The 15,965-nt window shown below is 45.7% G+C and overlaps 1 protein-coding gene and 1 long non-coding RNA gene across 7 annotated transcripts; one reads left to right on the top strand and one right to left on the bottom strand.

The window, feature by feature from the left end:
• Window positions 1-17: 17 nt before the first annotated feature.
• Window positions 18-3,453, bottom strand: LOC118286953. Its single transcript, XR_004785550.2, has 4 exons — window positions 2,361-3,453; window positions 1,349-1,503; window positions 1,147-1,234; window positions 18-1,073 (listed from the first exon to the last, which is right to left on the bottom strand). It is a non-coding gene; the product is annotated as an uncharacterized LOC118286953 (long non-coding RNA).
• LOC118286948 (mitogen-activated protein kinase kinase kinase 14) lies at window positions 1,066-15,125 on the top strand. 6 transcript variants are annotated; one of them, XM_035611589.2, is made up of 17 exons: window positions 1,066-1,084; window positions 4,287-4,340; window positions 5,502-5,783; window positions 6,559-6,634; window positions 7,348-8,158; window positions 8,869-9,003; window positions 9,105-9,234; window positions 9,309-9,437; window positions 10,291-10,395; window positions 11,786-11,949; window positions 12,042-12,192; window positions 12,594-12,709; window positions 13,046-13,109; window positions 13,368-13,474; window positions 13,549-13,669; window positions 13,767-13,867; window positions 14,022-15,125. In XM_035611589.2, exons 3-17 carry the CDS (start codon window positions 5,537-5,539, stop codon window positions 14,184-14,186), a joined length of 2,622 nt encoding a protein of 873 aa, XP_035467482.2. In that variant the 5' UTR covers window positions 1,066-1,084; window positions 4,287-4,340; window positions 5,502-5,536; the 3' UTR covers window positions 14,187-15,125. The 6 variants fall into 6 exon arrangements, with proteins under 6 accessions (XP_035467482.2, XP_035467478.2, XP_035467481.2 ...); XM_035611585.2 differs by having other exon boundaries at window positions 12,594-13,109; XM_035611586.2 differs by lacking the exon at window positions 1,066-1,084 and adding an exon at window positions 1,116-2,243 and having other exon boundaries at window positions 12,594-13,109.
• Window positions 15,126-15,965: the final 840 nt, after the last annotated feature.

The following is a 15,965-nucleotide window of genomic DNA, read 5'->3' on the forward strand; positions in this document are numbered from 1 at the left end:
TCTTTGATAAAAACAAACACACACACACAAGGGCATCGTTTCCTACCGGTGGGAGACGGAAGAACCAAATTCTTTTTGTTCTCCTTCACTTTTCAAATATTCCCGTTTGATTAACTCTCTTCAACGTTGTTATCCGACTTGTCCGGCTGCCAAACAGGAGCAGTGGTGGTTGTTGGCACCAGATGGATCCTGGAGGGGAAAAAAACCTGCCGACGCTTCTCAGAGGAGAGAAAGTTCCTCACTTTCTTTTTTTAATTTGGAGTTTTATTTAAATCTGTAACGTCAGTCACATACAAAGAGAAAATACCAGATACTCTGTCAATATTGTCAAAGAGTCCTTTTGTTTTCTTTTTAGCTAATGGAGAAAAGTTTCAATTCAATCCTCTTGAATCTGTAACTAGGTGAGTTTTTTTGGAAGGACTTTGATTGTAATTTAATCAAAATTATCTTTTTACGAATTAAAATGAAAAACAAATCCTGAAATGTATTCCTAAACATTCGGTGTTCGTTGTCCACGTCATCTTGTCACTGCTACTTTTAGATTCTTGTCTCGGCTTTATTGTTTTGAGGAGGAGGAGACTGAAATAAAGTTCTCGAAAATAAAAAATATCAGTCTACTCCATGTGATGATTACATTTGGTGAAGTCATAGTTGAATATTAATCCGTTGACTGGACGTGCAGGCACTGAAGCCAATACGCCCACACACACACTTCCTCTGGCCTTCTCCCTCCGTATCCTCTTACCTTCCCAAACCCTCGTCATCAGAAAGTTGTTATGACGACCAGAGTCAATACAAGACAGTCGAGTGGAGATGGGAGGTGTGTGTGTGTGTGTGTGTGTGTGTGTGTGTGTGTGTGTGTGTGTGTGTGTGTGTGTGTGTGTGTGTGTGTGTGTGTGTGTGTGTGTGTGTGTGTGTGTGTGTGTGTGTGTGTGTGTGTGTGTGTGTGTGTGTGACTTTCCTGCTGCCTGGTGGAGGAGCCCAGTGTGATCATCTGCCCTCTGGTGGCTGGAGACAGACATGGCGTCTCTTCGGCTCGGGTGGAAAACGAAGGGCAGCTCGTGGTGTTTCAGCTGGAATCGAGGTCAGACGTTGGTCCGCTGTGTGTGGCCTCATTGTTCCAACATCTCCAGGACAGTTACTCACGTGAACGCTCTTCCTCATCACGCATCGCTGCCTTTGGAGCAGAGATGTGTGGCTGTTTTTTCTCCCTCTCTCTCTCTCTGCTTTGTCCCTGAAATATTAATGTTGGAACTATTTACATTTACTAGAACTGTTCCTCATTACAATTTTCATTTAGGGCAGCATTATTTCACTAAATTTCACGTGGTTCAATGCGTGACTTCACCCATTGGTCCGTGAGCAGATTCCTTTTTGAAGCCTCGAGTTTGATATTTTGGCTGGCGCCATCTTTGTTTTTGTTTAAACCAGAAGGGGATGAGCTGGGGGTGTGGCCTGACTGAGAGCTCGTCCAATGCACATATACACCTGCAACCCGGTTACCTTATAGATAGATAGCAGAGTGAAGTGAATTTAATTTCCTTCCTCGCCATCCCCCTGGTCAGCTTACGTAAGAAGAAAGGTATTGTGGGTGAAGGCATCCAACTCTGAAACCGCTAGGCTAAAGACATCTAGCCTTGGAAACCGCTAGGCTAAAGACATCTAGCCTTGGAAACCGCTAGGCTAAAGACATCTAGCCTGGAAGCAGCTAGGCTAAAGACATCTAGCTTTGGAAACCGCTAGGCTAAAGACATCTAGCCTTGGAAACCGCTAGGCTAAAGACATCTAGCCTTGGAAACCGCTAGGCTAAAGACATCTAGCCTTGGAAACCGCTAGGCTAAAGACATCTAGCCTGGAAGCAGCTAGGCTAAAGACATCTAGCTTTGGAAACCGCTAGGCTAAAGACATCTAGCTTTGGCAACCGCCAGGCTAAAGACATCTAGCCTTGGAAACCGCTAGGCTAAAGACATCTAGCTTTGGCCACCGCCAGGCTAAAGACATCTAGCCTTGAAAACCACTAGGCTAAAGACATCTAGCCTGGAAGCAGTTAGGCTAAAGACATCTAGCTTTGGCAACCGCCAGGCTAAAGACATCTAGCCTTGGAAACCGCTAGGCTAAAGACATCTAGTTTTGGAAACCGCTAGGCTAAAAATATCTTGCCTGGAAACCGCCAGGCTAAAGACATCTAGCTTTGGAAACCGCTAGGCTAAAGACATCTAGCCTGGAAGCTTGTTTGTTGTCAGGTAATGAATTTAAATACAACCTTTGGTTTGCCCTTAATTTTCCCAGTCTTTATGCTAAGCTAAGCTAACTGCAGGCTGTCGGTCAACATCAAGCGAGTGTGATATCAATCTTTTCACCAAAAATCATGGGGCGATCGCTGATTAGCAGGCGGCATATTTCTGTAAAAGCAAAGTTCATCATCGGGACCCGACGAGGCTCTGTGACCTCGGCGAAGCTTGTCGCGTCTAAGTTTAGCCGAGTCGCCCCCGACAACAGCAGCGACGACCGACGTGACTAGAACCCTTTGACGTGAGAGTAAACTCTCTCCTCCGCTTCCCCATTGGTCGCTCGCTGATCCCATTCAGATGTTGCCAGGGAGAGGGACCCTCCACCCAAATCACACACACACACACACACACACACTCCCTCCGCTGGTATTTTGCTAATTCCCACAGGAATGTATAGATTCCAGTCGTCTGTGTGGGACAGCAGATGTGTTGTGAAGAGGAAGCTCCAGTGACGGATTCGTGTCAAGTCGCCTGATTCAGTAGACGACAGCAAAACTGTATCACACTCTGAATATTCTCTATATTTCATAAATTAAATTATTTTTTGACTATCCGGACAGATATTTACAATACTCACGTCTTGAGTCGTGGAAGTTCTTAAAAGTTAAAACGCGCGACTTGTTCACAACCAAATCTTACAGCAAAGACGATACCACTGTTGTTTTATATCTGAATTTGGGCCATGAAGTTTGCCTGATTTGTTTGGGGGCGGGTCTTTAAAGTCTGTCAGTAAAGTCTGTATGCTGTATTTGATGTTCAACATTAGTTACTGGTGTTATAAAAATGTAATTTGAGCTAATTTAAAGTTTATATAAGTTTATTTTGGTTCATTGAATTAGAAAGAAAAGTCAAATATATTTATTTTGCATAATTCTGGTAGAGAATCAATCTGCTTTGTATAAAAATAATTATTATATACAGTATATATATATATGTATATATATAAAAGTATAAAAGTCTAAAACTAGGAGGATTTGATTCACTTTGAACACAATAAAAGTAGAATAATCAGATGTTCAGGAGGAAGTTTTCCTCCTTCTCATCTGGATAAAGTTTCCCTGCAGCTTGAACCATTGGTGGAAGATATCAAGTACATTTATTTAAATAAGTAAGTAAGATGAGGTAATTGAGTATTTCTACATTATGTTACCTTAACTTCTATTCCACCACGATTCAGAGAGAAATGTTGCACTGTTTACTAAACTTCATTTACAGTAACAGTATAGTCAAATTAACATTTTATGTTCAAATAAAACACAATTAGTCTCCTTCGTGTTCTCAGAGTGTTTGATGCAAGTAACCGTTCAAACGAATATTTATCAAAATGATTAAAAAAATTACATATTATTTTAAACCGATTCAAGTTTTTTCTTAAATCATCTCATGACCCTTCAGATTTATCTGGTGACCTTTGTACAGGGGCCGGACCTCAAGACTGAGAACCAGTGGACTGAACACAACTGTATATACAGTGTTTGTATATGGATGCATCAGTATTAACAACCTATTAATATAATATACTTTCATCACATTTTACAGAACAATTCTTCTGTTGCTTTCTGTTGAATGCAGGACTGCTTCTCGTTATGGATTTTGTGTATATGAATGTGTTGCCTCTTCCACCACTGTCTCGCTGGATGCAATGAAATAAAGAATATTGAAGTTATTTAAAGTTGAAATAGATGAAACGTTCAGGGACCTCAGTGGAGCTCAGTGTCACAGAGGTCATCTCCAGTCTGTGTGTGGGTGGTGGGTGGAGGTGAGGAGAGGGGGGTGGGGGGTCCGTGGGTGGCAGAGGTGTAGGGGCTCATAGCTAACACATGGTCGACCAATCAGCTGAGGCTGCGGGGGCAGAAAAGCCGGTAGGTTACACTTGGATACGAAGACACAAGACAAACAGACAGGCAGAGTCTGGAACAGATACTTTGCTCTTCTCCCTCTTCTTCTTTTTCTTGTTATTCTTCTTCTTCTTCTTTATTTTTGTATTTTCCACAGGATCACTGGATCTGAACCGGAGGCCGGAGGGAACCACCTGAACGTCCTTGTGAGGTAACGTGTTCTGTCGGTGCAGAGGTTCAGGTGGAGCTGGAGATGAGACCCGATGTTTGATGTGTGGAGATGTAGATGTAGATGTTCTCACATCCTGGAAGTTCAACTGTCCCTGAACGTGGCGTCGCCTGAAAGTTAAGTTTCTTTACTTTTGGGAACGGCAATGATGAAAGTATCATATTAATTTAACACTACATTATAACTGAAAAGTAGTTCTAGTTTGCTATGAGGTCAAATATCCAAACTTTGCATTATGAAATAAAAGTACTTCGGAGGTCAGTGGCTCCTCCGGTGTGAGGACGAGTGTGTGTGTGTGTGTGCGTGTGCGTGTGTGTGTGTGCGTGTGTGTGTGTGTGTTGTGATCCCTCGCTGGTGTTCGCTGTCAACATGGCGAGTGGCAGAGGGAGAGAGACTCTGACAGCTGGACGAGCCAGTGGAAAGCATGCGGCCGCGTCTCCTGCGTGCTATTTATACTCACCTGCTGGTGTCTGTTGGTTCACGCCCCGGCCGCGGCAAATACCGCCGCACTAAACGGCGGCCTGACGATCACGAAATCTGCTGCGTCGACTCCTGGTTTTGTTTTTTTGTGTGTGTGTGTGTGTTATATAAATATAGACGACATGACAGCTTCCCACAAGTGAGGTCAAAACATCTCCATCGCCCCCTGGTGGCTGGCTTCGGTACAGCTCACAAGCCCCGCCCCCCTCCACCAGCAGATGGGACGTAGACGTTCAATAAATGTTTCTGTCATTTTAGGGAGTTTTAGTTTGATGCGTTAAAAATATAGGGTGAAACATTGTGACATGTAGCCCTCAGGATGAATTGTAATACTTTCCTAATTTTTTCTTCATGTACCATTAATTAGATAAACATTTTCTGTTGTGTCATCTGCAAAACGAAGGATATTCTCATCATCCACAGCTGAGCTTTGTGTTTAGCGCTAACTGGCAAATATCAACCGTATTATTGTTAATAATAATGATGATTTGTCACTCTTGGACAACAACAAATTAATTTAGGTTTTTAAATAAATTCATGTCTCATATTACTTTTATTCCTACAATGTGTTTTTATCTGAATAACTTGTTCAAAGGTTTAAAACATCCTCAGGTTGTTGGTGTTTACGCCTCTGATGTGTTTGTTCTTTGTGTCCTCCTCCAGTTTCTCACCACAGCGACGCCGACGTCGACGGAGACATGGCCATACCCCGGGTGTTCAACTCCAACACGCCGTTCATCATCGTGACCGGAGGATCCGAGCTCTCGTTTCATGGCAAAGAGGACGGCGGCCAATGTGGCGAGGAGGAGAAGGACTCGCTGGTCCAGGCCATCGCGCCCCATCTGAGTCGGGTGATGCAGCGCGGCACCGCCAAGCACGTGGTCACCGCCGGGCAGGAGGCGTCCGAGGAGAACGCCTGCGTCTCCATCGTCGCACAGGCTGAGAGTAAGACTGTAGATCAATAACTGTGTGTAAAGATGGAGGACAAAAGTGAAGCCAAAACATCTGGTTCGCCCCCTGGTGGCTGGCTGCAGATGGGACATGGAATGAATTGAATTGATTTTTTAACAGTAACAGTACATTTTATTTCCTTATAAATCCACTTAATGGGACATGGAATCTGGGTAATTTTTTTTGAATATTTTTTGGATTTACACTTTAATTGTGCTGCTGTTGATAAAAATACAAACCTCCAAAAACCAGCCAAATAAATCTAAAAACAAAGCAACAGTGATTTGCTTTGCTAAGAGAAAAACATTATGATGTCATTAATGCAAATGACTTTACTGTTAGAAAGTCGGTGATGGAAAAATAAATTCAAAATCCTTTTTTAACAAAGACAAAACATTTTGAGCAAAGTAGAACTTAAAATGTTCCCAAACATTTAAAATTTTTTTTTACCAAGGCTCATGACTGAAAATGTCATTATGGGAAATATTAAAAAAATAACTTTTCTATTTCAATAGAAGTCTCAAAACACATTTTTTTCCCCAAAAGTACCAGAAAATGTTAAAAAAACTTATGATCATAACTACACTTCTCAACAAGCATGAGTGATCATTTTTGTTGAGGGACAGAAATTAAGAAAAAAACGTGATAAAATCTTCCTCACGTCCTCAACTCCTTTCAGAAGCACATTGCTGTTGATTGGATGTATTGATTCATGTTTTCTTTTTTAAAGTTTTAAACAATATCTATGTCTTTATCTTTAACACGACAGGAGAAGACTTCCAGGAGTTCAGTCCAACCACCACACAGTGTCCGTACTCAAGATCCCAGCAGCTCAAAAAGCTCAGGTACCTCACATCATCACTCAGAAATCTCTTTATGGAGCTGGGGGACGAAGATGGAAGAAATATTATCTACAAATGTAAAATGTAATTGTCTGCTGTAGCATGAACCTTTCACTTGCATGAAAGACGCTACAGACAACTTTAATGTCCCCTAGTGGTTCCAGGTGGTATCACTGTTTGCTCGCCGTCGTAAAGACGCAAGTAAGGACGCAGGTACTTTTGCTCTTTGGAGATAACGGAGGCGTAGAAAGAAGTTTGTTCACTTAAGCTCCTCCTTCCTTTTCTGGTTCCCAGCGTTAACTAGCGGCAGTGTTAGCATCGTGGCTAACTCAACGCCAGCAGCCTGGCGACTGTCCGAAGCAGAAAACATCCGTGAAAATCACAATAAGCACAAATAACCTGGAGGTCAAACGTGTTGTGCTGGTAATAAGTATCTGGTTGTGACACGCACTGATCCAGAGGAAAGAAAACAAGCTGCATGTTGGAAGCCTCTCACGTCCCGGAGCTTTTTTTCTTCCATTCTTTCTCTCTAGCGAGGTGGAGTTGTTTTTGTCAGTTTGGCCATTCCACCGTCTGTTACTTCATAGATACCAGGAGAACGCTATTCTCTGTGGCGCAGTTCCTTTGTGGGTTGGGGGTTGTTGAGCTTGACGTTGTTGAAATCTGTAAAACTTCAGTAGGTATTTCGAACATGTTGTATATTGTCTCATTCGCAGGTCTGTGGTCCAAGAATCGTCCTTCGTGAGCGACACAGAGGACGAGGACTTCGAGGCCAAACTCCACAGGAAGCAGCGCAGGAGAAGCAAAACGAGACCGAGTCAGGGGGAGGGGGAGGGGGAAGAGCGGCCCGTCATCCGAGGCCTGTGGGTGCAGGAGATCGACTGGCTGAAATCTGTCAGCGGAGAGGTGACGCTGTCCCTCGCCGACGTCCTCCCGCCTCCTCCTCAGTTCACGGACGCGGTGTCGTGCTCCTGCAGCCGCGGCGACCGGCTCGCCTGCATGTACGACGACGGCTGCAGCTGCGCGGATGTGTGCGCCTGTGTCGGAGAATCAGAGGACCAACACAGATCGATAGACACGGACGACACGTCCAGCTCTGAGGACAGAGGGGGCTCGGACTCGGACTGCGGTCCGGAGCAGGACTCGGAATCCATTCGCACTCACGAAAGTGACTCGGACTCTTCCTGCTGCGCCGAGGACGACGAAGTGGCGCCTGACAACTTCAGAGTCGAAGCCAACGTTTCAAATGTGAACACTGACCTGATGCACGTGTCTGGTCATAACGCTTGTCGTGCCGAGTGGGATTCTGACTCCACGCAAAGCATGCCGGGACTCTCGGACTCAGTGAACACGTCCCCTGGTTCTGACGACCTCTGGGATACCGAGGTCGTTTTGGATGAACTGAGAGGTCGAGTGACGCGGACGCAGAAGCAGTTTGTTTCACCTTTCTTCGAAGATTTGATCAAACAGACTGTGAGAGACGGGAAACACAACGTGCCTGTGAACGAAGGGCTCGTATTTCATCATGTAAGACATCTGTAGTTCACTGTAGGTCTGACACTGCTCGACTCTAAGGCTTCAAACAGGTCACATGTTCGGTAACATCCTGATCAGTTCTGTCAGAGGAGAAACTCGCGCAGTTTATTATCTCGCTCCCCTGAAGTCTGGAGAGTCACAGGAGGCCGATTGAAATGAGAAGCAGGTCAAAAACTGTTTATTGTGAAGATGAGATAAGATAGATTTTATTGACCTGGAGGACATCTTTAGTATCTGCTGCAACATGCATACATACATACACACATACACAACACTCGTACCGTTATCAACCTACACTTTGCACATTGTACTCTCTGAGCTGTAGCTAACTAAAGACTCAATATATATATGGACGTTATCTCCAGAGACTGTATAGAAAAATGGACGTAGAAAAGGAAGCTAATGGTGAAGTGCCCGAAGCCTGTATTCTCTGTTATCACCAGCAGAGGGCGACGTCCTCTCTTCTTTTAGCTCCACGTTTGGTCTCCACCACCATCCGAAACATCCGGCTCTTCAACTTTAAGCTTTAGTTTCTAGATTTAACAGAGAATCTGCACATCAATCGTTATTTGAATCAACGACAACAAGATATTCTCAGATTCTTTCCAATGCAGTGGGTACAGTTCTTTGCAAGAGCGACAGCTTTTCTGGTTTTCAGATTCCTCATTCATGTGGTCACGTGTCTTTCTCGTTCCCCGAAGCTGCTGCAGCCCCGTCGCTGTCGGTACAGGGAGGGAGAGGAATACTGCGTTCTCCACCACGTCCACAACGGCTCGTACGGTGACGTGTTCTGCGTTCGCGACAAGGCGACGGGATTCGAATGCGCCGCCAAGAGGGTAAGACGAGAAAGACACGCACCGACACGCAGAGCGGTGGAAACGATATTCAACCGCGAGCGAATTAGGAAATAAAAGTTTTTCATGTGCACCGATGTCAGATTCCTCTGAGTCACTTCAGCCGGGAGGAGGTGAGCACGTGGAGCGCTCTGAACTCCCCCCGGGTGGTGGAGCTGTTCGGGGCCGTGAGGGACGGAGCGAACGTCGTGCTCTTCATGGACCTGAAGCCAGGTACGGCCGTGGAAACGAGAGGTACATAACAGACCGGATCTATCACAGTGGCTGACTCCTCCAAACCTCCTCAGCTTGTTTGGCGCAGCTCCTGAAAGAGACCAACTGCCTGCCTGAGGATTTGGCCCTGCACTACCTCCACCAGTCACTGGGGGCGCTGGAACACCTGCACCACCGGAAGGTGCTTCACCTGGACGTCAAAGGTGAGTTCAGGTTCCGTCTGATACACTGGGGTTTTAATAATTATTATTACTCATATGTAGTATTTATAGACTGAAGTTCTTCCACAGTGACTTTGCAGACATTTCACACACAATGGGTTTGATTTATAAAGTAAAATTTATATAGATTTATTCACTGAACAGAAGATAAAGTAGTTTATTTTGAAATATCTCCACGTCTGGACCCATGTCCCAGCCTTCCACCAAGTGTTGTCAAAATCCAATCCAGTTCTTGAATTAACTAACTAACTAACCAACCAACCAACTAACTAATGGACACGTGGTGAAAACAACGACGTTAGCCACAACTGCTCTGCTCTGCATCACTTTGTGTTTCAGACGGTTTGCACCAGTTTTGTTTGGTATTGATTTGATTATTTTTCACGATTCATTTCATATGACCTCATAGAGTCCACTTTTTGATTATAACCGCACCTTGTAGAGTTTGACCCTGCGGAGCTTCATCTGTCTCTGCACTTACATTTGATACGATCGGGGAGGAGGGTCGGAGGGACAATGGTGCGTCCTGATCCCCAGCTGACACCTCACCCCTGCAGTGAACAGGGGGGGGGTCTCGCTCCAACCAGGCCCCTCCGCTGTCCTGTTAGCTTCACTCAACCACCTGAATTAAACTGTCTCGTCGCATTAGATCTTCACGACGAGGTGGTGCTTTTATATCCGGAGACTTTACCTCCAGACCACGAGAAGCTGCTGCCCAGCCTCGTTCCCGGAGTGCGGCCCGTCACCCTGACGTCCCCCGACAGGCGCCCGATTCCTCCGTCATAATGAGCTCCGAGTGAAAACAAGCCGTCTCTCTGTGTTGACTTTATTCCAGTTGACAACGTGCTGCTGTCGGCCGACTGCAGAGACACATTCCTCTGTGACTTCGGCCTCTCGGAGACTGCAGACGAGGGCGGGCGCAGCGGCGAGGCTTTCAGGGGTGAGTTCACACGGTTCACACTCATTCACGCGCGTCGGTCATGCCAGTTCAAATTTCGCCGTGATTCTACTTTTTTTTGTATTGAGACAAATGAGAAGCTGTTAAAATTCCAAAGTTTGCAGATCTTGAAGAGTCTCGTCTCACAAGTGATGATAGTGAATGTTAATACAAAGAACCACAAGAACACACGGTGACTCTTTAATGTTGGTTATATCCTCAGGTCACACCAGGTCACGTGAGGCTGGGGCAGCAACGTTTTGTTGAATTGAGCAAGGACACATTTTCTTGCTTATAAACTCAAATTTTCTTTGTATAATGAAGAATTTTAATTCGTCCTTCAAAAGTTTAACAATTGTCTCTTTGCCACCAACAATGACTGGGCTCCGTTTTTGCACCAAACTTTTTCAAAAGTGCTTTCGACCAAATAAAAAACTGGTCCGGAATCTGAAAAGCTGATTTGGAGCTGGTGACAAAAAAACAAAAACCCTGTTTCTTCAGTGAGACATGCTCGTTTTTTTTGAAGGTGAAAACAATATCTTTGATAGCAAAACAAATGGTCATGGATGCGTAACATGACTGGTTGAACAGCAGATTCGTATTTTCCCTATTTAAGATATTTAAATGTCTCAGACAAACCTCACGGTTTCCTTCTGTTGTGTCCCACGATGACGCATCCAAGATGGTTCCACTCAGAACACGTGGACACGTCCGGCCGGTTCACTAAACAGTCAAATAACCCTGAACGGAACCGGATCAAGAACCAGACCCCTGTTGGTGGAAAAGGGCTAAATCTCACTGTAAGTCATTTTGACACCAGATGAGCTCAAGTCTGATGATGGAGAAGAAGAAGAGCCTAGTAATAAATCTAAGGGCCAAGGGCCCCCGTTGGCTCCAGGGCCCCGTCGGCTCCAGGGCCCCCGTCGGCTCCAGGGCCCCCGTAGGCTCCAGGGCCCCGTCGGCCCGTCGGCTCCAGGGGCCCCGTCGGCTCCAGGGCCCCCGTCGGCCCGTCGGCTCCAGGGCCCCAGTCGGCTCCAGGGGCCCCGTCGGCTCCAGGGCCCCCGTCGGCCCGTCGGCTCCAGGGCCCTGGCACGTGCTCAGTTTTCCACATGCGGTATTCCGTCACTGGTCAAAGCTCCAACACTGCTTCAGTTCTCCCACTGGGACTCAGCAGCGTCTTTCTGCAGATCCTCTGTGTCTGAGCTGGACGGGACGTCGGACACACCGGGGCAAAATCCCGCTGGGCCGATAGAGAATCCGATAAAAAAAAAAAGTAGTAGCCCCAGCAACAGGAGCGTGCGATCACATCGCAAACAGAGAACGGACGCCGCGGTGAACTCAGAGGTCAGAGATGCAGGGATCTGAAAATGAATTTCCCCGCTTGTCCGTGCAGGAGCCGCCCTCCCGGGCACCGAGAGCCACATGGCTCCGGAGGTGGCCCGGGGAGATCCGCTCTGCGCCAAGGCCGACGTGTGGAGCAGCTGCTGTATGCTGCTGCACATGCTCAACGGATTCCCTCCGTGGACTCGCTACTACTCACACCCCCTGTGTCTCCAGGTAAAAAGATTTTTATTTCTGAAATGTCCTCTGTCTCTGTTTTGTTTTCTCTTCCACCACACTGAGTTGTGTCGTCTCTCGCTTCCCGTCAGATCGTCAACGAGCCTCCTCCTCTGTGGGAGGTTCCGTCCACCTGCAACAACTTCACGGCCAAAGTGTTCCGGGCCGGACTGCGGAAGGATCCGGACGGACGAGCGTCGGCCAAGGAGCTGAGGAGGAAAACCACCAAGGCCCTGAGAGCAGGTCACTGACTCAGGACAAATACTCAAGTACTCGACTGCAGTACAAGTTTGAAGTACTTTTACAATACGTGAGCGTTTTATGCTAATATTTACTTTTATTCCACCAGAAATTTCAGTACTCTTTACTCAAACACAGTAATTTTATTTCACCGCTATAGAGTTATTTTACAAAGTTATTAAAAATCCCCCAATTATTATTATTATTATTCCAAATCATGATAAAAGTAATATAATAATATGATAATCATAATAACAGTGCCATCTTTATTTAAATATTCACATGGAACCATCAAATGACAAAAACAGTTATTTGATCATCAGAATAAATTAATTTCCTGTCGATCAACTGATCGATTGATTTCCTTCATCTTTCAAGCGAAGGTTTTTTCTTTTCCTCCACAGTCGGAGGTTTGAGTTCCTGCTCCGTCAGAACCGCCTGTGAGATTCTGCACCGGGGCACCGGGACGACGCCCCCTGAGGACGGCCCCCGCTCTGCCTCGGCACCCGCGATGCACTGGGTGAGCCCCTGGAGGACCACAGCGGGCGACGAGGACTCGGAGGACGGAGACTCTGACGTGGAGGCGGAGTCTGTCACCGGGGCGAAGGACTCGCAGCCCAGATCGCTGCGGGATGAGCAAGACTGGGACACGGGGTCGGACTCTGACGTGGACATGTACATGGGAGAGGAGGAGTTCGTCCAGGAGACATGGACGAAGACTGACGGGGACTATGAGGGGGACTGGGAGGAGGAGGAGGAGGGACAGGAGGAAGAGGAGGAGGAGGAGGAGGACTGGGAGTCGTCTGTGTCCTCAGAGTATCTGCGAGCTCTCAGAGGCCTTTTCCCTTTGCTGCAGAAAGGCCAGCGGAGGAGCGACAGTCCGTGGGGATCAGAGCCGGAGCTGGAATTCCACCGGGACAGTGAGTGGGAGGAAGAGTTGTCATGACGACAACTCATTTCTGGTGACACACTTTTTTTTGGATTCGTTACGAAATCTTACCATACGATTCGTTGCGATTCATTCCGAATACGATGAATAGATTAGCTATGAAAGAAATGTAATATATATAAATGAGAAACCTCAGTTTGAATTCATGTGAGAATAGTTCTAATAAAATGATGAACTCTGGTGGGGTCATGTAGTTTGGCTCTGACATGAATCTGTGGTCTCTGAGCAGACGTGGCGTCGGGCGCCAGGATCCAGACGCCGTCCCCTGAACCTCGAGACGACCCCCCGTCCTGCTTCAGCTGCTCGGACACGTCGCAGGTCGACGCCTCGGGGAAGGCGAGTTCACGCACTCACATCTACAGAGCTCGTGTGGATTCACAAAACTGATTCCTCGTCTTCTTTTTTTGAAGGACTCCGACCATTCGTCCGACGACCTGAGCTCTGGAGTCTTCTCCTCCTGCAACAGCCGGTCGGACGGACGCCTGGAGTGGTCGGCCTCGGCCAATCAGCCGCACTCCTACCGCTTCGAAGGTGAGACGTTCAGTGTTTCACCTGCCGCTCCTTCTTCTTCTTCTTCTTCTTCTTCTTCTTCGGGCGTCTGTGGTTCTCAAGGCTGTGACTCCCACAGGCGTCGACATCTGGATCGAGAACGTCCAGGGCGAGTGTCTGAGGATCCGAGAGCGGCGGCAGGTCAAAGTGGGTCACGTCGCTGTGGGAATCAGTGAGCAGGTGGGAAAGCGACAGACATATTTCACACAATTAGCTCTTTTCATATATTACTGACCAGATTTTCGGGACATTGTCCGAGGTATACGTTGGAAAACAGCCTGACATTCCTCTGCCTCACGAGAACAACAACACCTCGATCTCCTCTGTCCTCCAGATCTCGGGCAAGGCCTTCACTCTGGAGACGCTGGACAGGAAGTCGGTGTCGTTCGAGGCAGAAATCACCGAGTCCTGTGTTTGGCTGCGCTGCGTTCCCGCCCCCGACACGTGTCGGCTCTGGAGGTGGAGGGTCAGAGACGGGAAGCTGGAACTTCAGGAATAAAACACACTTTTATATCTTTGTATTGTCTTCGCAGACTTGTGGGCTGTTTGTTCTTAAATCCTGTGGACTGAAAAATACTTGTACAGTATGAAGATGCACTCAGTTTGTTCACTGGGTCGAAGATGCTGCAGGTGGGAGAGAAACGTTTTCTCAGAATTAGCTCAAGTGTGTGGACGTACACGACGACGGTTTCTATAACAATATACTGACACAGAAGATGAGTTAAACATATATAGATATATATAAATATTTAGATATATATAAATATTATGGGCATCACTTTCTGATATATATAAATATTATGGACATCACTTTCTGATATACAATTCTTATATCGATATCTTTATTGATGGTAAACAAATCAGTCACTAATTCTTTATTAAGAGGAACAACTTTTGTGTTGCCAGATTATAACTTTACTTATTCTTTTGACCTGGACGTCTGGACCAAAACCTGATTATTGAGAATATGTGAGAATCCTTTAATATATATATGTATTATTTAATATCATTTAAACCATCTATTATTATTATTAACCAACAATAAAGCCACTGATTACAGCTTGTAAACCCTTTATCAGTGGGCTTATATGTTTATTTATCACAAAAAAGTGCAAATGTACATATAAGTGCGATACTGGAGCGCTGGTCAATGTGATGGATTACTTCACATACATAGAGTATTTGGTTATGTTCAGTGTATGCCCGTATACACATATTCATATACAGCTGTGTATTTATAAAGATTTTTCTGTGTCAGTTGTTTATTTCATTCTTCAGATGTTCCCTCGTGTACGAGCAGCAGATCACAATGTCTCTCGTGTCACCTGGTGTTTCTCAGTGTCGACTGAGCGAAGATGCTCGAGGCCCTGACGACTTTCATACTCGAACATTACCAACGTTTTATATATTAATAAAAAAAACTACCTAAGATGTAAAAGATAGCTCTCCTCTGCTTGTTTGTCCCATCATTGCCTCCTGCGGTCGACTGTGGCAGCAGCTAACGGAACGTTCAAGACCAACCAGTTCATCACAACATCCTCATCATCAGTATGAAAGCTTCTCATGTCCCCGCGAACACAAGAAATTCAAAGTTCATGTGAATCTGGTAAAAATCATAAATTGTATTTCACATTTTCAACTGTTTATTAGAGTTAAAAGGTTGTGTAGCAGTGAGACCAAAATGGCCTTCAGGTTAAAGTGAATGTTTGGGGAATGTGCAGCTCAGTCAAGCGGCTCCTACAGCAAATATTTAAACATGGGCCACAACCTCAAAGCACTCACGACTACAACTTCTGTATTTTCATGACAGGATTCTTAACGTGAGGAATAATAACGCACATACAAAAAAAACCAATATCCTAATACACACAGGAAGAGAGACAGTGAATCTTAGTGACTTATTGACTTTCTGCAGTTTTCCAGTTTCTCTTAAAGTCCAAATGTAAACTCAAAGGAGAGTAAAGAGCTGCCTGTCGTCTTTGAAGAGCCCGCCTGCAGAAAGTCACAGAAAACGACACGTAACCATGAACCAGACCGGGTCTGCATGGTCGTTTTGTGTCTTATTGTAGTACTTTGTGTCTCTTTGTGGTCATTTTGTGTCTCTTAGTGGAGGTTTTGTGTCTTTTTGTAGAACCTTCTGTCTCTGTGGTGATTTTTGAAGCTATTTGTATTAATTTGGGTGTGGTTGTGGTCGTTATAGTAGTGCTTTGTGGTCATTTTGAATATTTTGTTGTCATTTTGTCTTTTTTGCAGTACTTCCTGTCTCTGTGGTGATTTT

The sequence above is a fragment of the Scophthalmus maximus genome, chromosome 16 (assembly GCF_022379125.1).
Source record: "Scophthalmus maximus strain ysfricsl-2021 chromosome 16, ASM2237912v1, whole genome shotgun sequence".
Classification (NCBI taxonomy): domain Eukaryota; kingdom Metazoa; phylum Chordata; class Actinopteri; order Pleuronectiformes; family Scophthalmidae; genus Scophthalmus; species Scophthalmus maximus.